The sequence below is a fragment of the Rhea pennata genome, chromosome 27, assembly GCF_028389875.1.
Source record: "Rhea pennata isolate bPtePen1 chromosome 27, bPtePen1.pri, whole genome shotgun sequence".
Taxonomy (NCBI): domain Eukaryota; kingdom Metazoa; phylum Chordata; class Aves; order Rheiformes; family Rheidae; genus Rhea; species Rhea pennata.
The window spans coordinates 6,255,772-6,282,283 of record NC_084689.1 but is presented as its reverse complement, the minus strand read 5'-3'; the positions used below and the strand labels follow the sequence as shown (position 1 = coordinate 6,282,283).

General features: G+C 53.4%; 1 protein-coding gene across 1 annotated transcript; it reads right to left on the bottom strand.

The window, feature by feature from the left end:
* Positions 1–2,043: 2,043 nt before the first annotated feature.
* LOC134151774 (ubiquitin carboxyl-terminal hydrolase 42-like) lies at positions 2,044–25,975 on the bottom strand. Its single transcript, XM_062596600.1, has 17 exons — positions 25,964–25,975; positions 25,092–25,349; positions 23,700–23,882; positions 19,144–19,221; positions 12,172–12,468; positions 9,657–9,747; positions 9,108–9,308; positions 8,261–8,371; positions 7,983–8,085; positions 7,743–7,810; positions 7,511–7,581; positions 6,880–6,962; positions 5,610–5,721; positions 5,069–5,209; positions 4,750–4,850; positions 4,172–4,310; positions 2,044–2,226 (listed from the first exon to the last, which is right to left on the bottom strand). Exons 1-17 carry the CDS (start codon positions 25,973–25,975, stop codon positions 2,044–2,046), a joined length of 2,232 nt encoding a protein of 743 aa, XP_062452584.1.
* Positions 25,976–26,512: the final 537 nt, after the last annotated feature.

Genomic DNA, 26,512 nt, shown 5'->3' with positions numbered 1-26,512 from the left:
CTGCGCCAGGCCGTGGCACGGCCCCTGTGGCCCCGCTGCGCCCTGCTTGGCTGCAGCCCTTCCCCACGTTGCTGGTGCTGGCACCTCTGCCTTGGCTGCTGTATCCCTACTACATGATCCTTGGTGGGAACTGTCCGTGTTGTAACTTTTGTATCCGTACTACCTGATACTTGGTGAGAATGTCCGTGTTGTAACTTTTGGGTGTCTACAACAGTACTGTTGTGTTAAGCGGAATACAAATAACTAACAAGGTCTTGGAAATCTGTGAGAAAGAACAGCAGTTGGTTACATATAAATTCTGTGGCTTCCAGCCACAAAATAACCATGAGAAGCAGTCAACCTGAAGGTCAGAAGTTGAAGAGTAATGAAATAGCGACCCCCAGAGTCAATGTGGCCCCCGGAATAAGTCTGCACACCTGCGCAGTATCATAGCCCGGTTATGCAGCCGGGCCGGAGTTGGGCTAGGCTCCCTGCACTTGTTGGCCCCAGGTGCCGGGACTCCCGCCTACCGTGAATCATCAGAAATACCGGAATTTTTCCAAAGGAGAGGGAGGCTGCTACACAACAGAGGACCACGTTGCCTCCTCGGGGACGCCCAAAAAGATTGTGCCTGACGACTCTCTCTCTCACCATGCAGACGATCGGGACAAGCATGGGAGTGGTCCTTCTCGAGATTACCATCAGGTCGGTCTGTTTGTAAGTATTTACTAATAAACTGCTTGCTGCTGAAGAGTGTTTGGGTGTGTGTGTGTCTGTGTGTGTGTGTGTGTGTGTGTTTGTGCTGGCTTGCCACACTGGACGTTTGGCCCCCGGGAATCTAACTGGAACAGCTGCAATGGACGCACATGGCTGTCTTGTCAGGACCAGCCGCGTGTGTGTGGCCATGCACCCCAAAACACCCCCTCATTCTCCACAGGGGCCTCCTGGGATTTCCCTTTACCTTACACAATTGCCAGGCATCATCAGTTCCCCTTAGCCTCGCTTCCACACACCCACCCAGTCCCAGGCAAGCACTAGCAGCTGCTCATCAGCTCTGCTGACGCTCCACCTGCCCGACCAGCACAGCCCCTTGCTTCCTGCACTCCCGCTGAGCGCTCCCGCTGCACCCCATTCGGACCTTGGCTACTGCCAGGCACTGTGCGCCAGCGGAATCTCCACCACCCGTCGGCATTACTGGCACCTGCTATAAAAGGACGCCTACGGGAAAAGAACTGTGAAAAAAAAGCCTTCTTCTCTTGCTGCAATTCCGTACAGAAGGCTGAAGGACCACCAAGCACTGGGTTTGGTTTTGACAGTACTTTTATTGTTCTAGTGTTTGAACAATTTTCAAGCTTGGATTGGTTAGCGTTGTTTGGAGAATGGCTACCTGTTGGGGCTGATGGTAAGCTGTGCCCTTGATGGTAAGCTTAGTCAGAGTCTTCAAGGCTGCTGGCCGCAAGCTCTGCATCTGAACGACAAAAGGAAGCGGGCTCACTCCCTGGCATGACATTCAGCACAAACCCATCTGCTCAGCGGTTTGCTTTCTAGAGAGCAAAGACCTGAGCCTGCCCACAGCTTGACGTGCGCTGGGACTCCGGGCCTGCACCCACCTTGAGGGGGAGGCTTCCAAAAGCCTTCCTGGCAGAGCCACTGTATTTCAGTTGCCTGCTAAGACGCAGGTACTGTGCAGAAAGCAGGACGTGGCTACCTGCTTTCCTGGCACATCGTAGACCTTAGGGACGTGACATTTGGTGGTGCTTTTACCTTCTGTCCTAGTAGCCACTCAAAACTGGAAACAAACAAGCATAGCAGCTAACCTCGCGTCTTTCTTTTAATTAAGGCAGAGTATTTGGAAGCCAGGGCATACCGCACAGCCTTCCTCACGCAAGCATTTAGAAAGCATTTAAAAGAATATGCTCTGCTCGAATAAAAAGGAATCCCGCACACTTCCTCTGGCCCCTTACCTTGCAGCTCCCCGCGGGATGCGATGGAGCTCTATTTCTGGCTGCCAGCTGCACGGGAAGGCTGCCCGTCCCCGTGGAGCTCTTCACTGCCACTGTTCCTCTACTGCTCCCATAGAGAGCCGCCTGGAGGATGGGCTTCTTCCTTCTCCTCCCACGGGCACTTCTGCAAACGAGGATCTGAGCATTCCAAGAAGCTTTTCAGCTTCTTCATGGGTCTCCTCTTTTTCTTCTTCTCCTTATGCTTGCCGCTGTCAACATGGAGCACAGAGAAATCCAGATCATACTGTCGGAAGGAAAGAGGCAAGGACAGACAACAGAGAGGTGCTGCTTGATGCCTCTAAGGGACTGCATTTTAGCAGGTCTGCTGCAGGCGGTGATTTGCAGCTGCTCTGTGGTCATTTCTGAACGTCTGCCTTCCTAAGACACGGACACCCTCAGAGGTCGAGTGGACATTAGGTCCTGGCTGGCACACAAACCAGTAAGCAAGGCTAGTTCTTGCCTTGTTCTATGCCTCATATGAAACCTTTGGGGTTCGGCATTTTATGCCTTTTAGTTTTCTACACCACTCTTTGTAAAAGCTCCGGGTGTCTAGTTTTCCTCTGTGCATATGACAAATCTATGATTCTGCAGTCATAGATTTCATGCATGAGAACAAGCATTCTTGTAGCCTTATCAAGAACCGTGTGCAGACGTGATTCTAAGGTCTAACACAGCTCCCCTAGCTTCACTTGATCAACCCACCTACGTGATCTCCAGAGAGACTCTGCACTACTCAGAGTTCTTCAAAGCCAACTGGGAGCACCAGAGGATCAGCCAGAGAAGAACGAGGAGCGCACTGCTGAAATCTCTTTTCTCCACCCTTCGCCGTTTCCCTTCCGTTTTGATGTCGCTCCCTTCTGCACGCGGATGGCCTCTTTTTCTGCTTCCTGGCTTTCCTGTCTTCCAGGTAGGGCCCTCAAAACCCACAGGAACTGACACAGCTGGAGGTGCTCGTCTTTGATGAGAACATTTTCCAGGCTGCTGCTCCTGCACTGGACAGCGGTGCCAGTCTGCTCGGTGCCTGCTGAAGCGATGCCCATCCTGCCCTCTGGAGAGTGACGACTCGGGGAGCCTCTTGCTTTTGCAAGAATGCTCCTGTGACCTGTCTGGCTCTGTTTGTCCTCTGCTTTGGGGTCTGTAACGAGGACATTGGGCGGAGCTTCTGCCCTTGCCCCAGCAGCTCCTCTCACGACGGGAAGCTGTGCGCCAACTGCCGTTGCGATACTGCTGCTGGTGGCAGTTTTGCCTGTTTTGGCGCAGCCTCTGAGAGCACCTCCTCTTGAGAGAATGACTGACCGTTTCTGGGACACCAGCGCTATCTGCATCCTCTTTCAGGGCTCGCTTTCTCTCTAAATGACCTGAGCTCTGTATTGCAACAGAGGAGACTGTAAGATGGCCATATGCAAACACACAGCTTTGCAAAGCCCCAAACACAATCCCCTCCTACTCCCCCAGTAGTCCTACAGGTTGCCTCAGGAGCCTTACACACAAAAAACACTCTGCTTTAACTCTACGTGCAAGGCCGGCAAGTATTTCTCATCCCTACTTTTGGTTTTTGGATATTGGAAGTAAAACAGCATCATTTTTGGAAGCCCTTCCAGACAGCTGAACACGGATCAAAGCTCTTCCCAAATGTCTCTCTGTCTCTCTCTCTCTCTCCCTTTACATATATGTGCGTATGTTTGTGCCTCCATTCCCCCACCTCACACCCCTCACACTTTCCCTGAAAACCCTAGCATAATTGTGCCAGCACTCTGGAAGAAGCCATTCTGGTTTTGCTGGCTCAGCTGAAGTGACAGCACTACAAATAAACCAAGCAATCTTCCCTTTTTTTCATGATTTGCACAGGCCTGGGCTCTACTTGCAATGTCTCGCAGTGCTTCAGGAAGCGGAGCTGCAAGAAAACAAGCAGCGGGGCTGACACACGATTTAGCATTAGGCACTGTTTGAGTGATTCTGGCTGCAGCAGGAGAGCTGTGAAGAAAGCTGCAGTGTGGGAGGGAAAATACAATGCAGACGTGACCACCACCCACCCCCCTAAAAAAAATAAGGAGAAAAGAAGGAAGGGAGGATGGGAATGAAGAAGGGAGGAAGGGAGGAAGGAAGGGAGGGAGGGAGGACAGAAGAGAGAGAATAATCCCACTATCAATTTGATGCCTTTCTCCTTCTCTCTCTTCACCCACATTTACCTTCATCATATGAGGAGGATGCTGTGGTCCCAGAAATCCGGCCTGCTTATTATTAGCCTCCTGCTGACCAAGGAACGAAGGGGCAGGGGATGGCACAGGTGCGTAAGAAGTGCCTTCTCCAAGTGTCTCCTCACAGCACCTTGGGAAACAACAGAGATCGCAGCTGAGACGTGGTCTGTCAGCCTCCTCTTGGGCTGAATCGCATCCTATCACTTTCCTGCAGCAGCTGATCCGTCCTACTGAAAACGTAACCAAGACTACAAGCTGAACATTAGATGCTGGTCTTGCTACCACGGCTGTCCCTTGCAGGGGACTCATCCTTACACCACCTCCGGCCTCAATTTCTCCTTGCTGGCGTTCGACAGCTCCCGAGAGCACCTACGTAACAAGTTACGCAAGTGCAGCAGGTGAAGGCCAAGCAATGAAGGACAACACACGGCATGGGGAATAGCACGCTGGACAGAACTGATTTCTACCAACAGTCCTTTCCTCCCAGGACAGAAAGAAAAACACGTCAGAGGACAAGAAGTTTCAGTAGCGCAAAATTACCCTGAACCCCTTTGAATACTTGCTCTTACCTGATATAAAAAAGTAAATACGCCTGCTGACTGAGAACGGTGTTGATGTCGCAAAGGACTACCGAGGCATCATTCATCTCATACCATAGTCCATTACTGGCCTGCAAACAAAGGCACCGATGCCTTTACAGCAACTGCGTGCTTTCTGCGGGAAATCCCAGACAGCACACTCCCGGACAAAGGATACACCAAGACTCGTCAAAGCAGACATGCGGCGAGCCCTTTCCCCTTAACAACAGTGGTTGCCAGCAACATGCTGCAGCAAGTTTCTCTTCACCAGCACAGATTTTACCCCCCAAGAAATGAAGTTGATGCTTACCTTGACGAAGCAGAAATAGTGCCCTGCACGACCGCTGGCACCTCTGTGCACCAGCACGGCGTACAAGGCGTAGCGGACTGGCTCTCCAGCTGACTCAGACATGTACGCTCGAAGGTCCAAATACTCTGGATAGTTCACGTCCTGAAGACAGAGCAGGGGCATTCTAAACTCATCTGGGAACACTTGACGGAAGAGCCGGAGAAAAGCACCTCTAAGAACATGGGCTGCGAGTTTAGACAGACGTTGTTGGGTTCCTCAGAAATCGGTCTTCCCTGGCACAACATTCGGTCCTTTCAGTTGCAGAGAACTAGCTGCTCAGGGCAAAACCAGCTCTTCAAGAGCAGGGCAAACGCTCATCGTCACATGGGAACTTTGCTGCTGCCGGAAGGAGAAAGAGGAAGACCTGCTTCTTGGGCTGATTTTTCCTCAACATCTTCCGTCGCTACAGTTACAGTCAGCAGACATTAACCACCTTTAAAGCAGTGTTCTGCCTTGGGAAATCGCCCTTCCCAAGAAAACATTATTACAGCTGCACAGATACCTTGCTAATCTTCCCACCAGTGAAATCGGCAAATCTTTTCAGGGCTATGGTGAGAACGTTGGAAGAGCGATGAACTGTAAACCTCTTGGACGCAGCAACCGTCTTCTCACACCTTCAAAGCAAGCACAGGCAATTGTTTCAAGGCATCTTCACACCTCCCCCCTCACGCCAAAGCTCAAACAGCTTTCCACGCTCATCCGAGCAGAATGACGTTTCCTTGTCTAAGGTGGTGCTTCTTCTCTTCAAGACACACACTGCATTTCAGCCGTGCTCGTGCAGCAAACCTACTAGGATGGACGAGGGCAGCTCGATACACATTGGGAACGTTGTCTTCTGGTAGCCAAACAAATGCCTGAGCACCCAGCTTTGCTGCGCCCAAAAGTAAGCCTCGCCAGCAACTCAAAAGGCAGCAGGAGCGTAACTCTCTCACCAGAGCGCAGTTCCCGAAGGCAACGCAAGGCTGCTGTTGCCTGGTAGGCAGAAGTGGCTGTTTCCAACTCGGGGCCTGGCTCCCCTCTTTCTGCTGGAATGCCAACAGTGAAAGAGAGCTGGAGAAAGGGAGCCTCAGTCCTCCGGACCAGGAACGGCAAAGCGCTTCCCAGTCGGATCAGTTCTCAGCATCACAAATACAAGATGCCAACAGTCACCTGAAAAGAGACTGAGCCGTCTGAAATCCTTGGAAACCAACCGCTAAATTTGCTCCGTGGCTCGCTCAAAGGCAGGACATACACGGTAATGCTCTCTGACATAGCCTCCTTCCCAATTCTGAGGTCAAAATACAAGGCAGAGAGTTCCAAACCCATCCACAGAATGCCTGGCTGCAGTTTTTGCCATTCAACAACTGCGCAAGCTGTCCTGCTAGCGAGCCAGCAGAGCTTGCTCACGTTCATTATCAGGCAGCCAGCTGAGAGTCACCTAGGCCCCCAGCTGCCTTCCACAGGGAACACCAGGACCTTCTGGAAGCTGTTGTCGCCTCCCACCCCAAATCCCTCTGCGCAGCTCCTTCCTGCTTGAGCTCACTGCTACACAGAGGACACGGCTTTTAACTCCTGGCCGTCGGGATAGGTCCGTGCGCAGCTTCACAGTTAGCAAGGCTGACCACCGCCAGGGAAAACAACACTGAAAGCTACAAAAAACATGAAAAAGCTAAAGCTGCCTCTCGTGCTCTCCTTTGTCTTTCTCAATTAAGTCCAAGGACAGCTTCTGCTCTGAGACGGACAGCACGTTCAGCCAGTAGCTCCCACTCCAATGGCGGGAGGAGGAACCTTACTTGCTGCATTTGTAGCAATTCTCACCATCCAGCAGTTCAGGTCTCACAAATTCTTCCAGCGCTCCAGAGACCGAGGAGGCTGCCTGGATGAGGAAGAAAGTAGGACACCTCAGCTCCCGCACACTCAAATCCAAACCTGCGACTACGCTTTGGCCGGAGGGCCTCCCTCCTTCACACGTGGCACACCTACTGCGAAGCAGCAAACACTCTGAAAGCAGGAGGCAGGAGCGGAGCGTGCTGAACACCGACCTTGTTTGAAAATGATTGTACTTTGACACAAAGAGCGACCTGCCTGTGGCAGCACACAACTACGTAACCTGTGGTTTGCCTTTGCACAAACAACAAAAGCAAAACAAATGCCAATCACAAGTGTAGGAGAGATGCTCATTGCTCTCTCTCCAGCTTAAACTCCACACCCCACACGTACACGGAGACCATTCACGGGGCTTCCAGAGCAGGACCGAGTCCAAGCCGCTTCCCAGCCACCACCACCACCAAGCCCTTTTGCCGTGAACAGCGGGCATTCCTAAGGGAACTCCGTGGAGCTTAGAAAGCCACAGAAAGCGAGAACAAACCCCAAAAGCTCGGCGCCTTCCACCGCCCCTTCTGCCACACTTCTAAAACCTCTCACCGTTATCTCCAAAGGGATATCAAGGAACGCCTCATAGGAGTCCGAAACTGCTTGGCAGCTCAAGCACGTCACTGCAATTCAAACAGAAGCACCTCACCAACTGCCAAGGAGACTCACTTTGCTCGTTTACATTGCTGGGACCCGCTACTTCAGTCACACTGCAAGCTCTTTGTGACAAACGGGCACAAAGGCACAGGCCAGTTCTAAGGACAGTATCAGTTTCAAAACGTACCTCTGGATCGTAGAAACCCTCCAAATATTTGGTGAATGACCGTGGTGGCTTGCGACGAGCTGTCCAAGCTGGAAACAAATGAGCAGCAGCACTCAGAAGAGCTGAGGCAGAGACTCAGCTCTTTGTTTAAAGAGCTCGTCTCTTCTACAAAAACCCCGGACAAAGGTTTTCACGTAGGGTAGGAAACAAAGGTGCCAGCAGCGCTAGAGAACACTTAAAGGTTAACCGGGTTCTGCTTACTCGGTGCTTCCGCTCAAACAAGCTGTCTGCATAGCAGCCACGGTGTAACGTAAGAATTCATGAGCATCTTCCTGTCTGCCAAAACAGAAGTGCTCCCCTATCCCTAAGAAATACAAAGAGTACAATGCTTATCTCAGAAGAAGGGACAGGACAGAAACGCTGCTTTTCTCAAAGCACTCTTCCTGAAAACATTCCACTCGCCAAACCCTTGGCACCCGTGACATAACCCGCTGGAAATTCACACCTTGCTACAAAGAATGCCGTCTGAAATGACTTACGTCTAAGGTCACTGAAGACAGCCGTAGGCTCGATGGCATTGGCAGAGCAGAACAGGACCTGGTTAACGTGCGTCTCCATTGTGCACAGCATGCAGAAGCCTTGCGCACGACCTGTCCAGAGACAAGGAAGAAAGCACCTCAGTCGAGGGAAAGGTACCGACGTACCTGTGGAAAACCTTGAGCAACAACAACCCCAAAGTTCTAAGTGCGGTCTCTGCTCTCCATTCCACGCTCTCGTCTCCAAAGGCGCCAACAGCCCAGCCTGTGGGCATAAGCATTAACCAGCAAGTCTGTACTAGCACCCATTTCCTGAGCAAACCCCGGAACGACCACTGCCAGGCCCTCTTTTGCAGGCAGCTGCACAGGAAGAGCCAGACTAGCTCATACGGCTTTCACGGTGCTCTTTGGGAGTCTTACTCTTCTCACCGTTCAACAGCGACTCTGTCAGTTCTCACAGTGCTCGTGCAGGACGGAAAGCCGGCTGTGAAGGAACACTGAACACGTGGGATGCCCTCCTCCAAAATGTTGTCATCTTCCTACCAGCCAGAAAGCCAGAGGCCAACGATTCATCAAGTGCCTTACTTCCCAATGCCCTCGATCATTCGTTCACCTCAGGGACCAAAGAACCACCACCCCCCTGCACGACGTGTGACCACAGGCCATTAACTGAACACAAGCACTCCATCAGCTGTCCTGACTGGGATAGCTCAGGATATCCTGCGCTAGTAAAAGCCAGCGCCTACAGGGAAAACAGGACAGCTCAGAGTTTGCTTCACATAGTCATTCTTCTTCTTTCACCTGCAGAGCTGTCCAGGGGGTCACAAGGAACATGTTCACAAGTACTCACACGACTGGCTGTGTTCCCCGGAAAGCATGTAATTGGCCAGAGGGGGAGTGTAGGTCAAACACTGCAGAACAGAGTTGAGGAAACACGTGTTGCCCAGGTTGTGGAGTCCAGCTCCAACACTTTGCCTTTGCCGCCAAGCCACAGAAATCTTCTCGGGTGGGAAAAGCATCCTTTGTGGCGGAGCGATTCCATCCGTAATGACTGCAAGGAAACGAGATTGCAAAAGAGACTGCCGGCCTTCGTTCCTTTTCCTATTCTGTTCCTTTTCCTCATCCTAACCTTAACCCTTCACCTCAGGCCTCCAATTGCACGCTAACAAAGGGAACAGCCAAGACCCCCAGATAAGCCAGCAACCCTCTGAGCAGCAGGTCTTTTGCTAGGCAATGCTGTCGTCAACTGTCGCGCACAGCGGAGGGAGTCGATGGATTCTCAGAAAACTCTCCAGCATCCCCCACAGCTTGTCAACCCGTAAAGCCTTGCAACACTAGCCACTTGCGGTGCCTTTGGCCAGGCACAAAATTAACCTTTACTCTTGAGGTCTTTACTCACAGCAGTAGCTGCTTTCTAGGCCAGATCCTGCAGGTGGTACCGGACCCCAGCTTGCAGAGTGGGACTCCATTTTCGCCACACGCAGCTCCAGCTGGAAGAGGAATGAGCCCAGCGATCCAGCAGGCTCGCTCAGCCCGCCTTCGCTTGGGCCAGCGCGACTGCAAGCGCCGGGGCAGAGAGCGCGCGAGGAGCTGCTGCGCCGCCGCCCTCTCTGCTGCAGAGCGACCCCAGCCCTGCGGGCCATTGTGACGGGGGCACCTCAGCCAATGAGCAGGCACCTGCCAGCCCAGTGGGACGGCCCTGCTGTGGTGCAACCAATCGGACCGCAGTGTGTCTGTGACGGGCGTGTGTCGGGGCAGCATGGCCCTGCCCCCTTTCGGCCCCGCGGCCCCGGCAGAGACGCGCTCAGCCGGCGCCCGGGGCCACCGGGCACCGTCCGCAGCCGGCGGCCGCTGCGCTGCCCGGCTCGTGGCGGGGGTGGGGACCGTGCTCCCTCCCCGGGCAGAATAAGCCTGCTAAGAAAAAAAGGCACGCTGCTGTCACCGCAGCTGTGGGGCAGTTTGGGCCGCCAGGCCCACGTTGCTGCAAATGGTCTTTCCCCCTCTTCGGCCGTCCGTCACGCTGTCCCAAAGGCTTCTAGAGCACAACGGGGTCCTTTTCAAGGAATTCTCTCCAGGTCTGGAGGGAAAGCAATCGGTGGATTTTGCACTACTGCTACCAGAGAAACACAGCCCTTCAGTGGCCCTTACGAGCAAGCCTCTGTGAAGAAAGACACCGGCACTCCAGAAAGCTTCTAAGTCGTTCTGGGAGCCTCTGCACAAGCTCACCTGTCTCCAGGAATTAGCAGAGAAACCTGACGCTCCTACGCATTCGTCATAGCGTGTGTCCTCATCGTTGCGAGCATGCTTTGACCTGCTCTCTCCAGAAGGCTTCCCAGCAACAGGGCTGCTCTCTCCCTTTGCGCGCCGTGAGCAAACTTAGTGCTGCAGGATTAAAGCATAAGAGAGTCTTCACTGAACTAGTGAAAGCAGCTGATTGACAAGTGCCTAGTGGGGGATGCTTTGCTCAATTTCTTTGGCAACCTCTGGGCTATGCGCACAGGCGTGTGGCCAAAGCGGCTTGCTTGGGACGGTCTTTTCAGACGGCATTGGGTGGTTCCTATCATTACCGCAAACGGTACTCCAGCTCAACCTTGTCTCTCTGAGCTGCTCTGAGGGAAGGGTCTGCACCTGGAAGGGCAAAGCAATGCTTCCGGAGCCAGCCAGCATTTCCTTCCTAACAGAAGACGAGGAAGAGGAAGAGGAAGAAAAGAGGAAGGAGGCTGTTTAAAGGCGCAAAGGCGCATTGTGTGAAGTCTTACTACGAGCTTCGGAGACTATGGACAAATGCCTGCTTCTAAGCGTGCCAGCTGAACCTGTTAGCCCCCTCGTATTTGTGGCAGTGGGGAGCATAATCTGCCATCTCTCCAGAAGAGAGATGTTAACAGATTACTGGTGGGAAGGCTCTGCTTTAATTGGATGGAGCTCTGAGGAGAGCGAACGGCCCTCAGAGACACACAGCCCTTCTTCTTCTAAGCACGTGGTGCTAGCTTCGGCTTGCACAAAGCTGGTCGTGCTAACGCTCACAGTTCTGGCATGGTCGAGCTGTTACTGCGTGGGGCACACTGTGAGGGTGGACCAGGTGTTTCCTGGGAGCTCGATAATGGAGACCGTCACTCGGCTGGGGATGTAGTCCAAGTGCTTAGGAGGCAGGAAAGGCAACTCCCTCCCTCAAGCTGGGGGCTGACCTACTGGAAAGCAGCTCTGCAGGGAGCCTCCTCCTGCCTCCACGTGCCTCCCTGCTCAGACCTGAAGACTGCATTTCACAGCTGGGCTGTGAAACAGAGCAAAAAAGTCACCATGTCTGTGAACTCTGTCAGTAGAATGTGGGCAAAAGGCCTTCTGGAGCACGAACCTCGTGCCTAATGTGACCGTACAGGAAAGCATGCTTTATCAGGCATAACCTGGAAGAAATTGCCTTCCCTTGAACACTGCCATTAACTCAGAACAGGGAGTGCTACAGCGCGCGTGCTTTACTCGGTCCAGAGGAAACCAGGAGAGGGTTAGTGTTTCAGGTTGGACTTTGGGGTTCTGGTTAGGGCCTAGTGTTTTGGCCATGGCCTGTGGGTTGCTGCTTGCCTTTTCGGGGTTTGGGATCGGGGGAGGCTTGAGGGAGGGGTCAGAGCTCTGCTCAGCGTTGCGGGCAAGCAGCTGGGCATGGGCTGCCTTCTTGGGTCCAGGCGAGGGCTCCGGGCGAGCACCACACGGCTGGGAACTGGGCTGAGGGCTCAGGTGAGGGCTGGGGTGAGAGGCAGGCTAAGGGGCGCTCAACTTGGGCTCTGGCTGGGCGGTGAGGGCGTGGGGCTGGGTGTTAGGGCAGGGGCTTGGGTTGCGAACGAGCAGCAGCGTTGGGGTCGGGGCAGGGCTTCAGGGCAGTGGTGGGAGTTAGAGCAGGGGCCAAACCCAAGGGCTCTCACCGGCCCCATGCCAGCCGCAAGGCCCTCGCCTGAGGGCCTCTCTCGGCCCCCAGCTTGGTCGACTCCACGGGCGCAGCTCGCCGGAGGGCAGGATGCCCGCTGTGTCCTGGCGCGCCTGCCTCCAGCGCCGGCGGGCAGCGCGGGCAGCTGGCGCGTGGAGCCCTGGGCCGGCGCCAGGCTCCGGGCTGGCGGCTGCCGCTGAGAGGGCGGCGGCGAGCAAGTGCCGCGCCGCCCCGCCAGGCTGCCCAGCCCGCGGGCTGCTGCCGGGCCCCGCCCACCTCCGCGCTGGCTGGCTGGCTGAGCGGCAGGCCAGGTGGGGGCAGAGAGCCAATCGGGGCGCGGGAGGGGCGGGGAGCGCCGTGAGCGACGCGCGGCGTGCCCAGTGACCTTTGCTGGCGCTGCTGCCCCGCCCCGCCGCAGCCTCCGGGGCCTCGGGCGGGCCTGGCTAGGCCCGCGCCCGGGCCGAGCGGTCGCAGAACTGCGGAATCGGTGGGGTGGGAAGGGACCTCTGGAGATCATTGAGACCAATGCCCCTGCTCAAGCCGCGTCCCCTGGAGCATGTTAGACAGGGCTGCATCCAGGCAGGCTTTGAATGGCTCCAGAGAAGGAGACTCCACAACTTCTCTGGGCAACCTGTTGCAGCGCTCTGTCACTCTCACGGGGAAGAAATTCCTCCTCACGTTCAGGCGGACCTTCCGGTGCTTCGGTTTGTGCCCATTGCGTCTTGTCCTGTCACATGGCACAACTGAAAAGAGTTTGTCCCCGTCCCCTTGACACCCTCCCTTCAGGTACTTAGAGACGTTGGTAAGATCCCCTCTCAGTCGTCTCTTCTCCAGGCTCAACAGGGGCAGCTCTCGCAGCCGTTCCTCAGGGGGCAGATGCTCCAGCCCCCTGACCATCCTCGTAGCCCTATGCTGGATGCTCTCTGCAGTAGCTCCACGTCTCTGTTGTACTGGGGAGCCCAGACCTGGACGCAGTAGTCGAGATGAGGCCTCAGCAGGGCTGAGCAGAGGGGCACGATCACCTCCCTCGACGTGCTGGCAACACTCTTCCTAAGGCACCCCATTCGCAGGTCCTTCCCTGCAGAGCTGCTTTCGAGCAGGTCAGCCCCCAGCCTGTGCTGGTGCCTGGGGTTATTTCTCCCTAGGTGCAGGACCGTGCACATGCCTTTGTTGAACCTCCTGAGGTTCCTCTCCGCCCAGCTCTGCGGCCTCTCCAGGTCTCTCTGAACGGCAGCACAGCCCTCAGGTGTATCAGCCACTGCTCCCAGCTTGGTGTCATCGGCAAACTTGCAGAGCAGGCACTCTGTCCCTTCATCCAGGTCTTGGATGAAGAAGCTGACCAGCACGGGACCCAGTCCTGAGCCCTGGGGGACTCCACTAGCCACAGGCCTCCAGCTAGACTCCGCGCCACTGATGACGACCCTCTGAGCTCTGCCATTCAGCCAGCTCTCAATCCACCTCACTGTCCACTCGTCTAACCCACACATCCTGCGGGCTTACCTAGGAGGATGTTATGGGAGACAGTGTCAAAAGCCTGGCTGAAGTCAAGGTACGTACTGTCCACTGCTCTCCCCTCCTCTACCCAGCCAGTCATTCCATCATAGAGGGCTGTCAGATTGGTTAAGCAGGAGTTCCCCTTGGTGAATCCATGCTGACTACTCCTCATCACCTTCTTTTCCTCCATATGCCTGGAGATGACATCCAGAAGAGCTGTTCCATCACCTTTCCAGGGATGGAGGTGAGGCTGACCAGCCTGAAGTTGCCTGGGTCTTCCTTCTTGCTCTTTTTGAAGACTGGAATATCATTGGCTTTCTTCCAGTCCTCAGACAGCTCTCCTGTTCTCCATGACTTGTCAAAGATGATGGGGAGCGGCCTGGTAACAACATCTGCGAGCTCCCTCAGTACTTATGGGTGCATCCCATCAGGGCGCATGGATGTGTGAACATCAAGTTTGCCTAGAAGATCTCTAATACTATCCTACTCAGTCAAAGGAAAGTCTTCCTTCCTCCAGACTTTTCCTGTTGTCTCCAAGCTCTCGGATTCCTGAGGGCTGCCCTTAGTAGTAAAGACTGAAACCCTCAGAAGGAAGAACATGCCCAGTACTGCCCAATGTGGATCACTGCTAGCTACAGGCCTCCAACTAGGTGCTGCACTACTCATCACAATCCTCTGAGCTCTGCCTTTCAGCCAATACTCAGTCCTCCTCACTGTCCACTTACCTAACCCACACGTCCTGAACTTACCTAGGAGGATGTTATGGGAGAATGGCATAGGCAAATACAGCTGTAGTGGAATAAAAATGCTGCCATTCGGTAGGAGGGTGCAGAAGAGAAGAGTCCAAGGTGATCCCTGTGCTGCATGGACACACTGGGGAAGCTCCCCAGGGCCGTCATCCCAAACCATCCCCTCACATCACCCCTTTCCAGTGCTGACTGCTTACCCCACATGTGGAGTGGTGCATAGCCAGCTCTGTCCTCCTGCAGGTCTGTGTATCTCAATGGAGGGGAAAAGACCAGTCTTGCATGGCCTCTCTTCTGTACTAGACCCTGGCAGACCCCAGAGCATGGCTGTCTGCTGGCCCTCACATGAGACTCAGCCCGGGCTGGGCAGGGGCTGGGTGCTCAGAGTCTGGGGAATCATTTAATAGTCATTTAATAATAACTCAGAACTTTCCATATACAAGGTCTCCAGCTCTAGCTCCAGCTGAGCACTGGCTTTCTTCACTCCATCCCAGCACATACAGTTAAGGTCTCGATTCTCTCTCAGGCAGCCCATCCTCCTTCCACCCTCTGTGCACTTCTTGGCACACTTGAGTGCTGGTGCTGCTGCTAGGGCAGAGGTGGAGGCTCACCTGGAGCGGCTCCTTACAGAGCTCCCCAGGAAAACACTTATCCCCTGGGAAAAGCTCATCCCCAGTCCTAGCATAGCAGATGGGGGCTGCCCTGTACCAACCCACATGGTGTTGTCAGCCCCACCTCAGCCCACTCCCGAAAGGCTTCAGCAAAGCCCTGGAGGGAGCTGGAGCTGCCTTGGGCCATGGGGCAGTCTGGTGGCAGAAGGGATTGACATGAGCACAGCAGCAGTGGTGCCAGGAGCAGGAAGAGGAGCAGGAAAATTGAGGTGAAGATTCTGCCGTTGGCTGCATGGCCAGGGCACTAGATGGCCTTTTTGTCTGGTCAGACTTCAGATTCAGGGTGGAGACCAGCTTGAGGGCAGGAGCACCAGTGCAGCCATGACTGTGATGAAGGCAGACCCAGCCACATACAACTGCAAAGGCTGAGTGGAGGTGGGAAAGGCATGGAGGAGAAGGTGAGTGAGGGCAGAGGGCAGGGAAAGGGGCAGAATGAGCAGCCTTGTTCAGGGCCCCATGACTGGGCCGGGGAGGGTTGAAGGCTCTCAGGCTGACTGGGCTCTGGATGCTGCTTCATTGTGAGCTCTGTGCTGGGAACAGCGAGTTTTCATCCTTTTCAGGGAGCAGCCTGCAATGGGGCCATGAGCAGGGCCCTATCTGGACCTAGGCCATGTCACACTCACAGGCACAGGAAGACAAGGGAGCGTGGGGCTGGCCAAGGGCTCTGACTGGCACTGGGAGGGCAGCCCATGAGGCAGGCAGAGCTTCTCTCTGTGACTGGGTCTTTCCATTACTGGAGCTGCAGAGGAATTTTTCGAAGAGATGAAATCCTCCAGAAGCAAGTCCTAAGAAGCAGCAGTATCAAACTACCAGAAATGCCCAGAAGCCTGGAAACTGCTGCAAGAACTGCTGTCTCTGCTGTCTCTACTGCTGCCCTCCCAGGCTCACACCCAGCTTGGGCAATAGTCAGGAGAGTTGGGCTTTTCTGGGATCTTCTTAACAGAGATGCATTTCCAGATGAAATCTCAGCCCAGCTAATGAATACTGCAAAGAAACTAATAAATAGTCCCCAGAAAAGCAAACATGGGAATAATGCAGCTCCCATAGGTGTGCACCAATACAGCCAGTTTACTCCATGGAGTGAAGGGAGTGTACATGGGCGCTCTCAGGGCCCTCTCAGCATCCCAACCCAGGCAATCCTCACCAGCCAGACATCCATCCCTTTCTTCCCTGGAAAGGCCTCCTGGGGAATAAGGAATGAATGGAGCATGAAGCAGTCCTGCTTCTGCTGATGAGTTTGCTGCCATCTGCTTATCCTCTGAGCTATCTTAGCTACCTGCAAGCTCTTTGGTGAATATTGGAAAGCTCACACTGGCCAGGCAGGTACAGGCTTTCACTTCATCCCTGGATGTCTCACTAGTTGCCCAGTATTTCTAATCTTTGGGGGCTGTTCTTCAGTGCATTCAGCAGTGCATAGCACAAACCACTGCGGTGCTGCTAAGCAGAGGAAAGAGCAGGCCACTCCACGACAAGATCCATTCCTGTGAGGAGACTACATGAGGCTGTGTCACTGCAGAGTGCAAATCTCAGCCTGGTCCTGTCCCTCCCACAGTAGACTTGAGAGGAGAAAGACTGGATTTGTGCAAAAAAGCAGGGACTTGCACTGTGAGAGACAAACACAATGCACAGTGGAGGGCTGTTCTTGGCATCTCAGCCCAGTACATGGGCAGGAGAGAGAGGGACGAGCACTGCACGTGAGTCGCAGGGAGGAGGCTGTTCAACCAGCTGCCCATGGAGCCAGGACTTCAGTGAGCTGTTTCAAACAAAGATCGAGCACAGACTGGACTGAAAGAGCTGTTCTCTCCTCTGAGATTGTACTCACGGTGGATGAGTGACTGACCCTGCCACAGGTGGTCTCTGGTAGAGCTGTCTGCACATCAGGCAGATGTCAGAATAGCTCCCATGCCTCCACACAGTTGCTGGAGCAGAGACTCAGATGGCTTTTTTCACTGCCTTATGGAACTTTTCTTCTCCCCCTTCAGTAATGATATGTACAGACACAACCACCCAGCACTGACACATACTCTTCCCTCTTCTATCCTTCTCATCAGGCAAGGAGACAGGGTCAACAGGACACCTGTGCATCCTCTGTGCTGCTCTTCAGCTTCTCTGGCCATCCCACATGGTCCAGAAAGGCCTTCCCATAGCAACACCTATGTCCCAGCTACCAGCAGGTCTGCTGTCCCAGAGCCAGCTCCCCAGGAATGTACCTCCAGAGAAGTTTGGCTTTTGTTGTGACTGAGCTCAGGTGAGAGGAGGGAAAAGAGGAAGGAGTTGTCCACCCAAGCAAGATGATTGTCTTGCCAGCTTTGAGAATGAGCTTGAAAATGCTTGTCTGTAGGGATAGTGATTGCAGGACTGCTTACTGCCCCTGAAGATTCCTTCCTGATTGGTCTGGAGCCAGAAATAGGAATGTCTTTGATGAGGAAGGGGTCTGAGTCTATGTGCATGGTGCAGAGGAGATGAGCAGTGCGTTGCTGTAACCTTTTAGTCCCCTCTTTGCCATGCTGTTGTTGTCAGTTTATATTATTCAAGTTTGGGTGAAATAAAAGCTATGGCCTGTTCTTGTGGTTTTGTTTTTGAACATAAGGGCTGTGCAGCAGGGAGAAGTCTGAACAATATGTCCTGTGTTCTTGTTGGCAATGCTGAATCGAACAGTCCCACACACTTCTGTCTGGTGGGGAGGGGAATTTTCTCTTTTCCCTCGGGGGGGTTCAAGGTCAATTCCTGAGACCAGAAAAGAGCATTCTTTGTGAGCAGGGGAGGTGCAAGGAGGTTCCTAGCACATCAAGGAGCTGGTGAAGACTCAGCCACAAGATGCTTTGGGAAACCATTTGGGATTCATTTGTGGCTGTTCATTGCTCCCTTTCTTCTCTTCTTTGGAGGATGACACAGGGCAGAATGGACAGCATTCACTAAACTCTATTATATTTCAGCCACAGTAAATTGCTTGGTGCTGATTCTAACACTCACTTTCCCTTGCCATTCTCTCATGATTTAACACTCCTCAGCAAGACCCATCTCTGAAAACACATGGGTGTGAACAGGAAGGTCCATGGCACCAGCCAGCAGTGATGATCCCTCTGTTCACCCCAGCCCTGGTTCGGGAGACAGGTCCTTCCCTGAGCAACTCTGACTCATAGCTGTGAGGTTACCAGAGGTTTTATCCACTAGCTCATGGGGACTGGGAGCAAAACGTACCAAGGATGCTGTCTCCAGCCCGAGGGAAGAAGATGCTGCCCTTTGGCCACTGCCAGGTGCTAGTGGGCAGAGTGGTGCAGGGAGAGGACTGATGCTTGTCAGAGGCATGTCAGCTTGTCAGGGGCACATCACGAGACAAGAGTATGTCCCACTCCTCAGCAGGCTCTTTGGGGATATAGCTCAGTAAAGAGTGTCCGCTTCACATGCAGGAGGTCCTGGGTTCAATCCCCATCATCTCCATGAGAGCTTTTTCCTGAATCTCCATGCCCCCTGCCCCAGGAGGGATGACAGGGTATCTTGTGGGAAGTGGAGCTCCACATGTGGAAAGAGCTCAGCCAGATCATCAGAAAGCCTACCCAGGTGAAATGACATCATTATGTCACTACCATTGCAAACAATCTTATTGGCCAGTAGTGGGCAAACAGGCAGGAGTTGTGAGGTCATCAAGTGCATTAAGTGCATCTCAGGAGAGATTACAGCCCTGGGAGGCAAAAGTGTGTAGCATTCATAATGACGACAGGACTGGATGCTGGCTGGCAGGTTATGTCAGCTGCAGCAGGATTGCCTTGGGCAGGCAGATGCTATGAAGGCATCAGACACATCAGATACATCTGACCGCAGGAGGTGAGAGCTCAGTAAGAGAGGAGGGGGGAGGCAGGCGGAGATGACCATTGGGATGTCACTGGTGAATCACTCTTGTTCCAGTACTGACAGTTAGCAGCAGGTGAGGAGCCACTGGGGTCGCGGCAAGCGGTGGGAGCTGATTCAGCAGCTGGAGAGGTGGGAGCTGGAGCGGGAAGAGCAGACAAAAGCACAAGGGCTGAGTAGTGGTTGTGAGGTCACTTCCGCTACACTCACCTGATTGGCCAGCAGCGGGCAGGCAGGTGTCATGAGGTCATCAACAGGGTCAGAGGGGCTGCCCAGCATCAAGGAGAGCTGGGGAGGAGACAAGGGGGGGCACAGCTGGAGGTGACCTGGTGAGTTTGGTTGTGAGGTCTCTCCTTTGGCAGCAGCTGATTGGCCAGCAGCAGGTGGGCAGGCATGTGAAGTCATCAAGGGCATGACCAAGGCCATGAGGTAGAGGTGGGAGCCTGGAGGGAGGAAGGAAGGAGAGGCAGATGACCATGACATGCCACAGGCATAGTGGTTGTGAGATCACCTCTATGACTGCAGCCTGATTGGCCAGTGGCAGGCAGGTGGGCAGGCACTGGGAAGTCATCGAGGGAAGGAGAAGGTCCTCAGGAGAGAGGAGAGCTCCTGAAGAGGGAAGAGGCAGAGGCGGGTAAAGGTGACCTGGCTGAGAGCTCGTTTCTGAGGTCACCTCTAGTGCAGCAATCTGACTGGGCAGCAGGCGGGCAGGCAGGTACTGTGAGGCCATAAGGCGGATCAGAAAACCTCCTTCATGGAGAGGAGAGCTAAGGGGGAGGGGAGAGGTGGCTTAGAGCAATATGTCTGGGTGTTGTCCGTGAGGTCAATTCCTTACATCAGCCGAGTTGGCCATTAGCAGGTAAGTCAACAGTGAGGCACTGTGAAGTCATCAAGAGCATGAGAAAACTCCAGCAGCAGAAATGAGAGCTCAGCAGAGGGGAGAGGGACAGGCAAGTAAAGGGGGGGTGACACTGGGATGATGGTGTCACTTCTTTTGCACTGTGGCAAGATCTTTAGAATTGAAGTTATAACTGTGATACAAGGATGATCTTCAGATTCATCTAAGAGAGTTCTATATCAACAGCAATGGATCATGCATGCTCTGGAGTGGTTACATGGGACCACGAGCCAACTGAGTTATCAGGAGTCATTTGAAACAACCCCACTGAGGGGCTGTCATCCGACCCAGTTGAAGATGTTATTGTATTGCAAGGACATCTGTGACAGAGACTACCATCGTCAACTAGACAGCAGCAAATAATTTTGTTCAAAAGGTATGAATTCCCCACATGAACATTACCCTAAGTAAAAGTTCTCAATAAATTAGACTTTTTTTTTAACTAACACTCTGTCCATGAATGTCTGTGAAGCAAATGGATCATTTTTATCCCTCATCTTCTGGTTATGGAACTAGGCACTTGCACTGTGCTCCTCTGCTCCTGCTGTGGGCTCTGTGTGGAGCTACAGAGCAGGCACATTTTTTTCCCACAGCCAAGGCCAGAAATTTGACTGCAAGTCTGGTCTTGGGCCTGACAAAAATGTCCTAGGGATCCCAAAGACATCATCGTGGTGATGGAGCAGGGGTATGTCTTTATTTTGCCATGCTATGTGGGAACAGAGCGTGAAAGGGAACAGCTCCAGTACTCCCTAGGACACATCTTCCTGCAGACTCTGGAGATGGTCTAGCAGGGCTGAGCTGGGGTGGATGATGCCAGCACAGAGATGCCCACCCAGAAGTTCTGCCAGCCACAACCTCCAGCCTGCCCAGGCAACTGTGGTCTCCTCCTGCCCAGACCAGCCTCTGACAGGAGGAGGGGGTCATGCTTGCCACAGCCCTGCTGCTGGGCTCTGACACACCCCGGGGTGGTGGAGAAGAGCAAAGTGCCTGTCCTATGCTGCCCCCCTCACAGCTCTGCCTCCTGCATGCATCATGTTTCCCCCTTCCTCTAGCACTAGGCAAGGGCATGTTTCTCCTTGGGGTGATGTGGCACTCTTCAAATCCATGAGCAAGAAGCAGCTTGCAACCTCCTTAGTGGCCAGGGAAATGTTTAATTACTTTAGGACTAGGATTGTGCTAGGGACAAATGCCTAGCTTTCTTCTTGATCCCATGGACTCTCTCTGGGTTTATAACATTGCAAGATATTTCCAGTGTTTTGTAATATCAACAGTTATTTTTAATGTGCCCAGGATGGCAAGACAGTTTCCTCTGAGCCTGCTGTGCATTTGTAACACCATCCTGAAGACATCTGTTGTGTGCCAATGCCTATAGTTCTGGAGTGCATGAGGGGACAAGCACAGGAATCATTTGGAAGGAGTGGGAAAACTGGAGGAAGTCAATGACACAAACTCCCAGACACATCACCCATGAGAGCAATACCTGGACTAATTCGGCCTTAGGGTACCTCTTGGGTTTGTGTGGGAGCATGGCTGAATAGAGGCACTCCAGAAGGGATCCTAGGAGTGATTTAACAAACATGCAATTTTGGGCGGGTAGTCAGAGGAGCAAGGCCAGGGAGTCTGAGAGGGAAAGGCTGAACCACAAAATGTAGGCAGGCTGTCTGAAGGCTGGGTGGAAATACAAGCCAGGTCTGCACTGGGACAAGGGACAAAACCAAGGGTGTGTGAGGATCTATGAAGAACAGGAGCAAACTTGAGGATATTCATTTATTTGCAAATTAGGTCCATATTTGCAAAATGAGCTTATCAGTTGTACTCCCTCCATCGCTGGAGAGGAAAATGGGCAGCAGCAGGGAGTGAATGACCTCCTGGTTGCACAATAACTTGCAGGCAAAGAGTGTGATTCATGGTATAAACAGCCATTTGCAGCTTCTCCCTCATCTTCAGGTAGCAGAACTTGGATATGTGGCTGCCATCATGGCTTTGTCCATAATGGCTCTCATTGGCACCCTTGAATGCTCTAAGAAACTTTAGATCTTGCTTCTGACTTTAATTTCTGGAGCGGTTTGTTTAGTCTTCTTTCAATGTCTGTGGTTCCAGGACTGAGCACCACACACACCAGAAGGGTCATTAAAAAGCAAAAAGCCCAGAGTGTCCTGGCTTCAGGCAAGCCCTGTGCCCTTCCTTGTGCAGCAAGTGGCAGAAGAAGGGATTTGTTTACACAGTAGAATCTGTCAAGACCTCCTTTCTCCTCAAGAGCATTGAGACCAAGGCCAGATGGTGAAAAATCCTCTTGTGCCCCATGGGGTAATGGGACATTTAAAAGAGGATCCAGCCTTACTGTAAGACCTTTCCACTGTGCTCTGCTCCTATTCCCTTCAGGCTCAGTGCAGAGCTCTCCAGACAAAACATGTGCAGCTTCAGGGACAGCACAGGGTAGGCAGTGGTGATATAGAAATAGAGCTGCATGACATAATCCACCTCTGCCCTTTCCCAGGAGGTGCAAGCCCTTAGGAAGGTGGGTGCCTGCTCTTGCCCTCAGGTGACTGGAGAGGGCAGAGGAGGCTAAAGCTTTTCTCCCTCTTTCCCTTGTGTCTTCTGGTCCAGCAGAGCAACTGGTGCTTTACAGCAAAACCAGAGTATATCAGTCTGCTCTGCACTGTCTTGGAATGCTGGAAAGAGAGGATATCCTGCCACATGCAGGACAATCCTGATTCCTGCAGGGAACATGTTTTCCCCTTCACCTTTGTCTTCCTAAAAAAAGTAAAACTCACTTAAAATGAAAAAAACAGGGCTGTATTTTTGGGGAAAGCACAACAAAGCGATGAAGTGATAGCACAACAACGGCACAGGATGCACTCAGGTTGTCAAGCTGTCCTGTGGCAGGGGAAGGTGCCAGCAATAGCCCAGACCTTTCAGCCTACTTGCATGTCTGCAGTGTATGGCACCATGGAATTGGCACAGCTGTACCAGCTCTGCTCAAATAGTCATCTCCTGGCGGAAGGGTGACACCTCTCCCATGCTCTCTGGAGCCAGTGACGCAGTGCTTTGAAGATGAATCTTGATGGAGACCTTTTCTTTGGAGTTCTCAGGTTCAGGATGGTCTGTGTCACCAGGCAATGGACTGAGGGTTCAGTATCGCTTTCCAGGAGTTGGAGGGCTGAGACAGAAAGGAACAGAGCAGATAACAGACTCCCATTTTTGCAGAGATCCCAGGAATCCCCCTCAAACAGGGCCAGTCCCACCCAACTCCTCCCAAGGTGGAGAAGAAGCATGTTGGACAAATGGATCAGCTGCAAGTTGCTGGTCAGGAATGCCCGAGATGACCCCCAAATATCCCCTCCTCTCCCCAACACAGGGAGACAGGGCCTTCCTTGACTGGGGCAGAGCAGGGAACTGGAGTTCACTTTACAAGCTCCTTCTTTCCCCTTGCCAGGGTGACCTGGCACAGCTCTGCTCTTACTCACCATTGCAGATCTGCACCTTCTCCTTCTTCTGCTTCATTTGCTGTCCAATGAGTCCTAGGCAAACACCTGCTGTCACTCTGCATACTCCCCACCAAGCCCCTAGTAGCATAGATCCCATCTGGCCTTGTGAGGGTGGCCATGCATCCTCCTCCCCTTGGGCAAGGCTGGCCCCAGTACAGTCCCCAGGTGCAGGATCCAGGCATGGTGTGAGGGACAGGGTTGCATCCAGGCAGGCTTTGAATCTCTCCAGAGAAGGAGACTCCACAATCTCTCTAGGCAACCTGTTCCAGTGCTCTGTCACTCTCACAGTGAAGAAATTGCTCCTCATACTCAGGCAGAACTTCCTGTGGTTCAGTTTGTGCCCCATGGCCAAGAGTCCCAGCAAAGGAGGTACTCCTCACCATCATGATCACACTGATGTTGCTAGTCCATGAAAGGCAGAGCACATCATCAGCTTCCCACTCTTCTGGGAACTCTACATGCTCTGGATTATCCTGCCTGAACAAGAGCAGAAAGACAGAGTGGTCAGGAGGAGTGATGGAGAGCTGGAGGTGGCAGACTGATGGCATCAGGAAGAAAACATCCTGGCACAGAGAAAGGGCATGCCAGTAATGTACAGGGAGCAGGATTCCCAGGGAGGGTTGGGTCCTATACTAGGATAGCGAAGGGCAACTGCTTCAAAGTGTACCAAAAGTCTGGTGGATTTGTTTGGACTTTCTGGTGTGAAGCACCACAGAAGCCCTAGGGTGAGCAGGGCTGATGAGCTTTTCCAGACCAGAGGTGTCCAGGACAGGTACTAACATACTGCTCCTCTACTCCTACATCAGCCATGTTTCCTGCTGCTTTGTCTCATGGAGCAGAGAGGCCAAGGCTTGCTAGGATGTCTCTGTCTAGGAGACTGCAGCCCACCACAATTTCTCTTACAGTTTTGTTGCACAACGAATCTGAACAGGCAATGAAGAGCATCCAAAGCTTCACAGTTGGTGTCCACATTGTCATAAGCACAGCAAAGCATGAGACATCCCACTAGCTATCCCTGCATCAAAACAGAGATCTTCTCCTAGCAAGCAGGCCTCTCATCAGCTCCTCCACAGGGGTGACAGACTTGGGGAAGGAGTGGTACAGCTCGAAGGACTGAAAGGAGGCAGGTGCCACCAAAGCCCTGAATCCAAGAGTCTGCTTAGGCATGCATCCCAGGTGAGTCAAAGCTCTGGAGGGCCTTACAGGCCTTGGCTCCCAAAGTAGCTGGGCAGTAGCTCAGGCAAGGCAGCACTGCCATACTTGGCCTCACATCATGCTCTCTGCACACACCAGCCCTGCACAGAGATGGGGGCATAGCTGGCTCCTCAGAAAAAAAGGACTGGAGAGGGAAGCTCGTGGCAAGAGGTGCAAAGACCCTTTGCTTTAGGGCAGAGCCTTGCTGAGTGCTTTAACCTCTGGCCAGGTTTCTCAGTGCCATCAGTGCAATACCGAGAGAAGAAGGGTCCAATTCCTCCCATGCCTTTGGTGCAAGAAAATCTTTGGGAAAGAGTTGGCCCAGGAATGCAGGGAGAAGGGCTTTCCCATGACCCAGGAGGAGTCTGTGGAATGGCAAGGGACTTGGGCTGCAGCCCAGACACCAGGCTCACTCCAGAACACAGAAGGGAACCACTGGTCACCCAAGGGAGGTGGGTTCACTCACTGCAGTGTACTGCCTGCACACGGCATTGAGGTGTGGCATGTCCACTTGAGGGTGGCACTTCCCTCTGAGGTGAAGAACAGTTCCTGTGAAGCCTACTCTGCAAATGCCACACCTGCAAGATATTCTGCAGCTCCAAGACACTGAAAATGGCAGAGTTGAACACCAGCACCTCCAACATGCTATCCATGGTGTCAAGGATCTGCAAGAAGGACAGAAGGTTGTGGCACTCCTTCACTGCTCCTTCTGACCCACTGCAGACTGAGTTGAACTCCTGCTGCCAGGGGAGTTCACTGCCTTGTGGTGCCCAGGCAGAGGCCTCAGCATAGAAGAGCTGCTGTGCACAGACCAGCTCATGGGCACTACTAGTGGTCTAGCCCAGAGGAAGAGAAAAGAAGGGAGGAGGGTGGGAAAGCCGAGCTGAGATCTTGCCCTGCCTGGGATCTTATAGTCACCTCACAGCACAGGCTAGCCAAGCCCAGAGGGGCTGACAGGCTCCCTGTAGCTCATTTAGCACATGCCTTAGAATAGAAGAACATGTCCAGATTCTTCACGTCTTCTCTGGGAGGAAGCAAGAAGACACTTCTGAGGCAGACATGGGGGAGGCTGCTCTTTTTGCCCTCCAGAACTGGCTCTACTGCACTGCTCAACAGTGGACCTCTGGAGCAGGATTCCCCAAGCTGGTGCAGAGAGCAGCTAAGGGAGCCCTACAGGGAGGTGCTCCTTCCTTCCATGACATTGGTCCTGGGAAAGAGGACAGTCCTGACTGGTAGGCCTCACACCTTTTCAACCGTCTGCCTCCCCTTCAGTGGTAAAAGCCAAGGTGCCCGGAGAGCTGCAGGCTCTGCCCTCCCATCTGCCCTACTGACAAGCTCGGGCCAGAGGAGAGCAGAGGTGGGCCTCTGAGGCCTCTGATGGACCAGAGGTGGTGCAAAGTACCACCAGCCTTCTCCCAGGATGGGGCACACCACCACCCAGACAGTGTACCATAAGAGCCATGTTGTGGAGAGGTCCAAGCCAAACCAGGGGCTGGGGTAGGTACCTCATTGCTGTGAGAGCAAGCATGGCTTGCTGACACACTGCTGTGCCCAGGTGGTCCATGATCTCCTCTACCAGCAGCACCTGGGGAGCACAACTAGGATTCGGGCATGGCAGCTGCCAACACCCAGCACTAGCAGATCAGCAGCAGTCTGCGACACTGCCAGAGCCCTGATGCCCTCATTTCTGCACTGGAGCCCAGAATGACCTCCACCTTGGCAAGGTCTCAGCTCACAGGGCTTCTCAGGGGCACCCAGAGTCCTGTCAGCAGAAGCTCTCTGCTAATGCATACTTGCATACAAGTTGTATTGCATACAATGTATACCTAACCCTCAGCCCTAGCGTTATAATGCCAACCTTCACTCTACACAAAGTTAGACAGCACTCAGAACAAGGACCAAAAACCCTAAAGAGAACACCAAAACCTCATCCTAATCCCTAACCCAATGCAGTGAGCTCTTGGCCCTACCTCTACCCTGAACACCAACCCTGAAGTAG

Coding starts and splice junctions, on each gene's coding strand:
- LOC134151774 (XM_062596600.1), bottom strand. Junction 7,582..7,742: donor AGGGTTTCTACGATCCAGAG/GTACGTTTTGAA, acceptor TTTGAATTGCAG/TGACGTGCTTGAGCTGCCAA. Junction 4,311..4,749: donor TATTTACTTTTTTATATCAG/GTAAGAGCAAGT, acceptor TTGTTTCCCAAG/GTGCTGTGAGGAGACACTTG.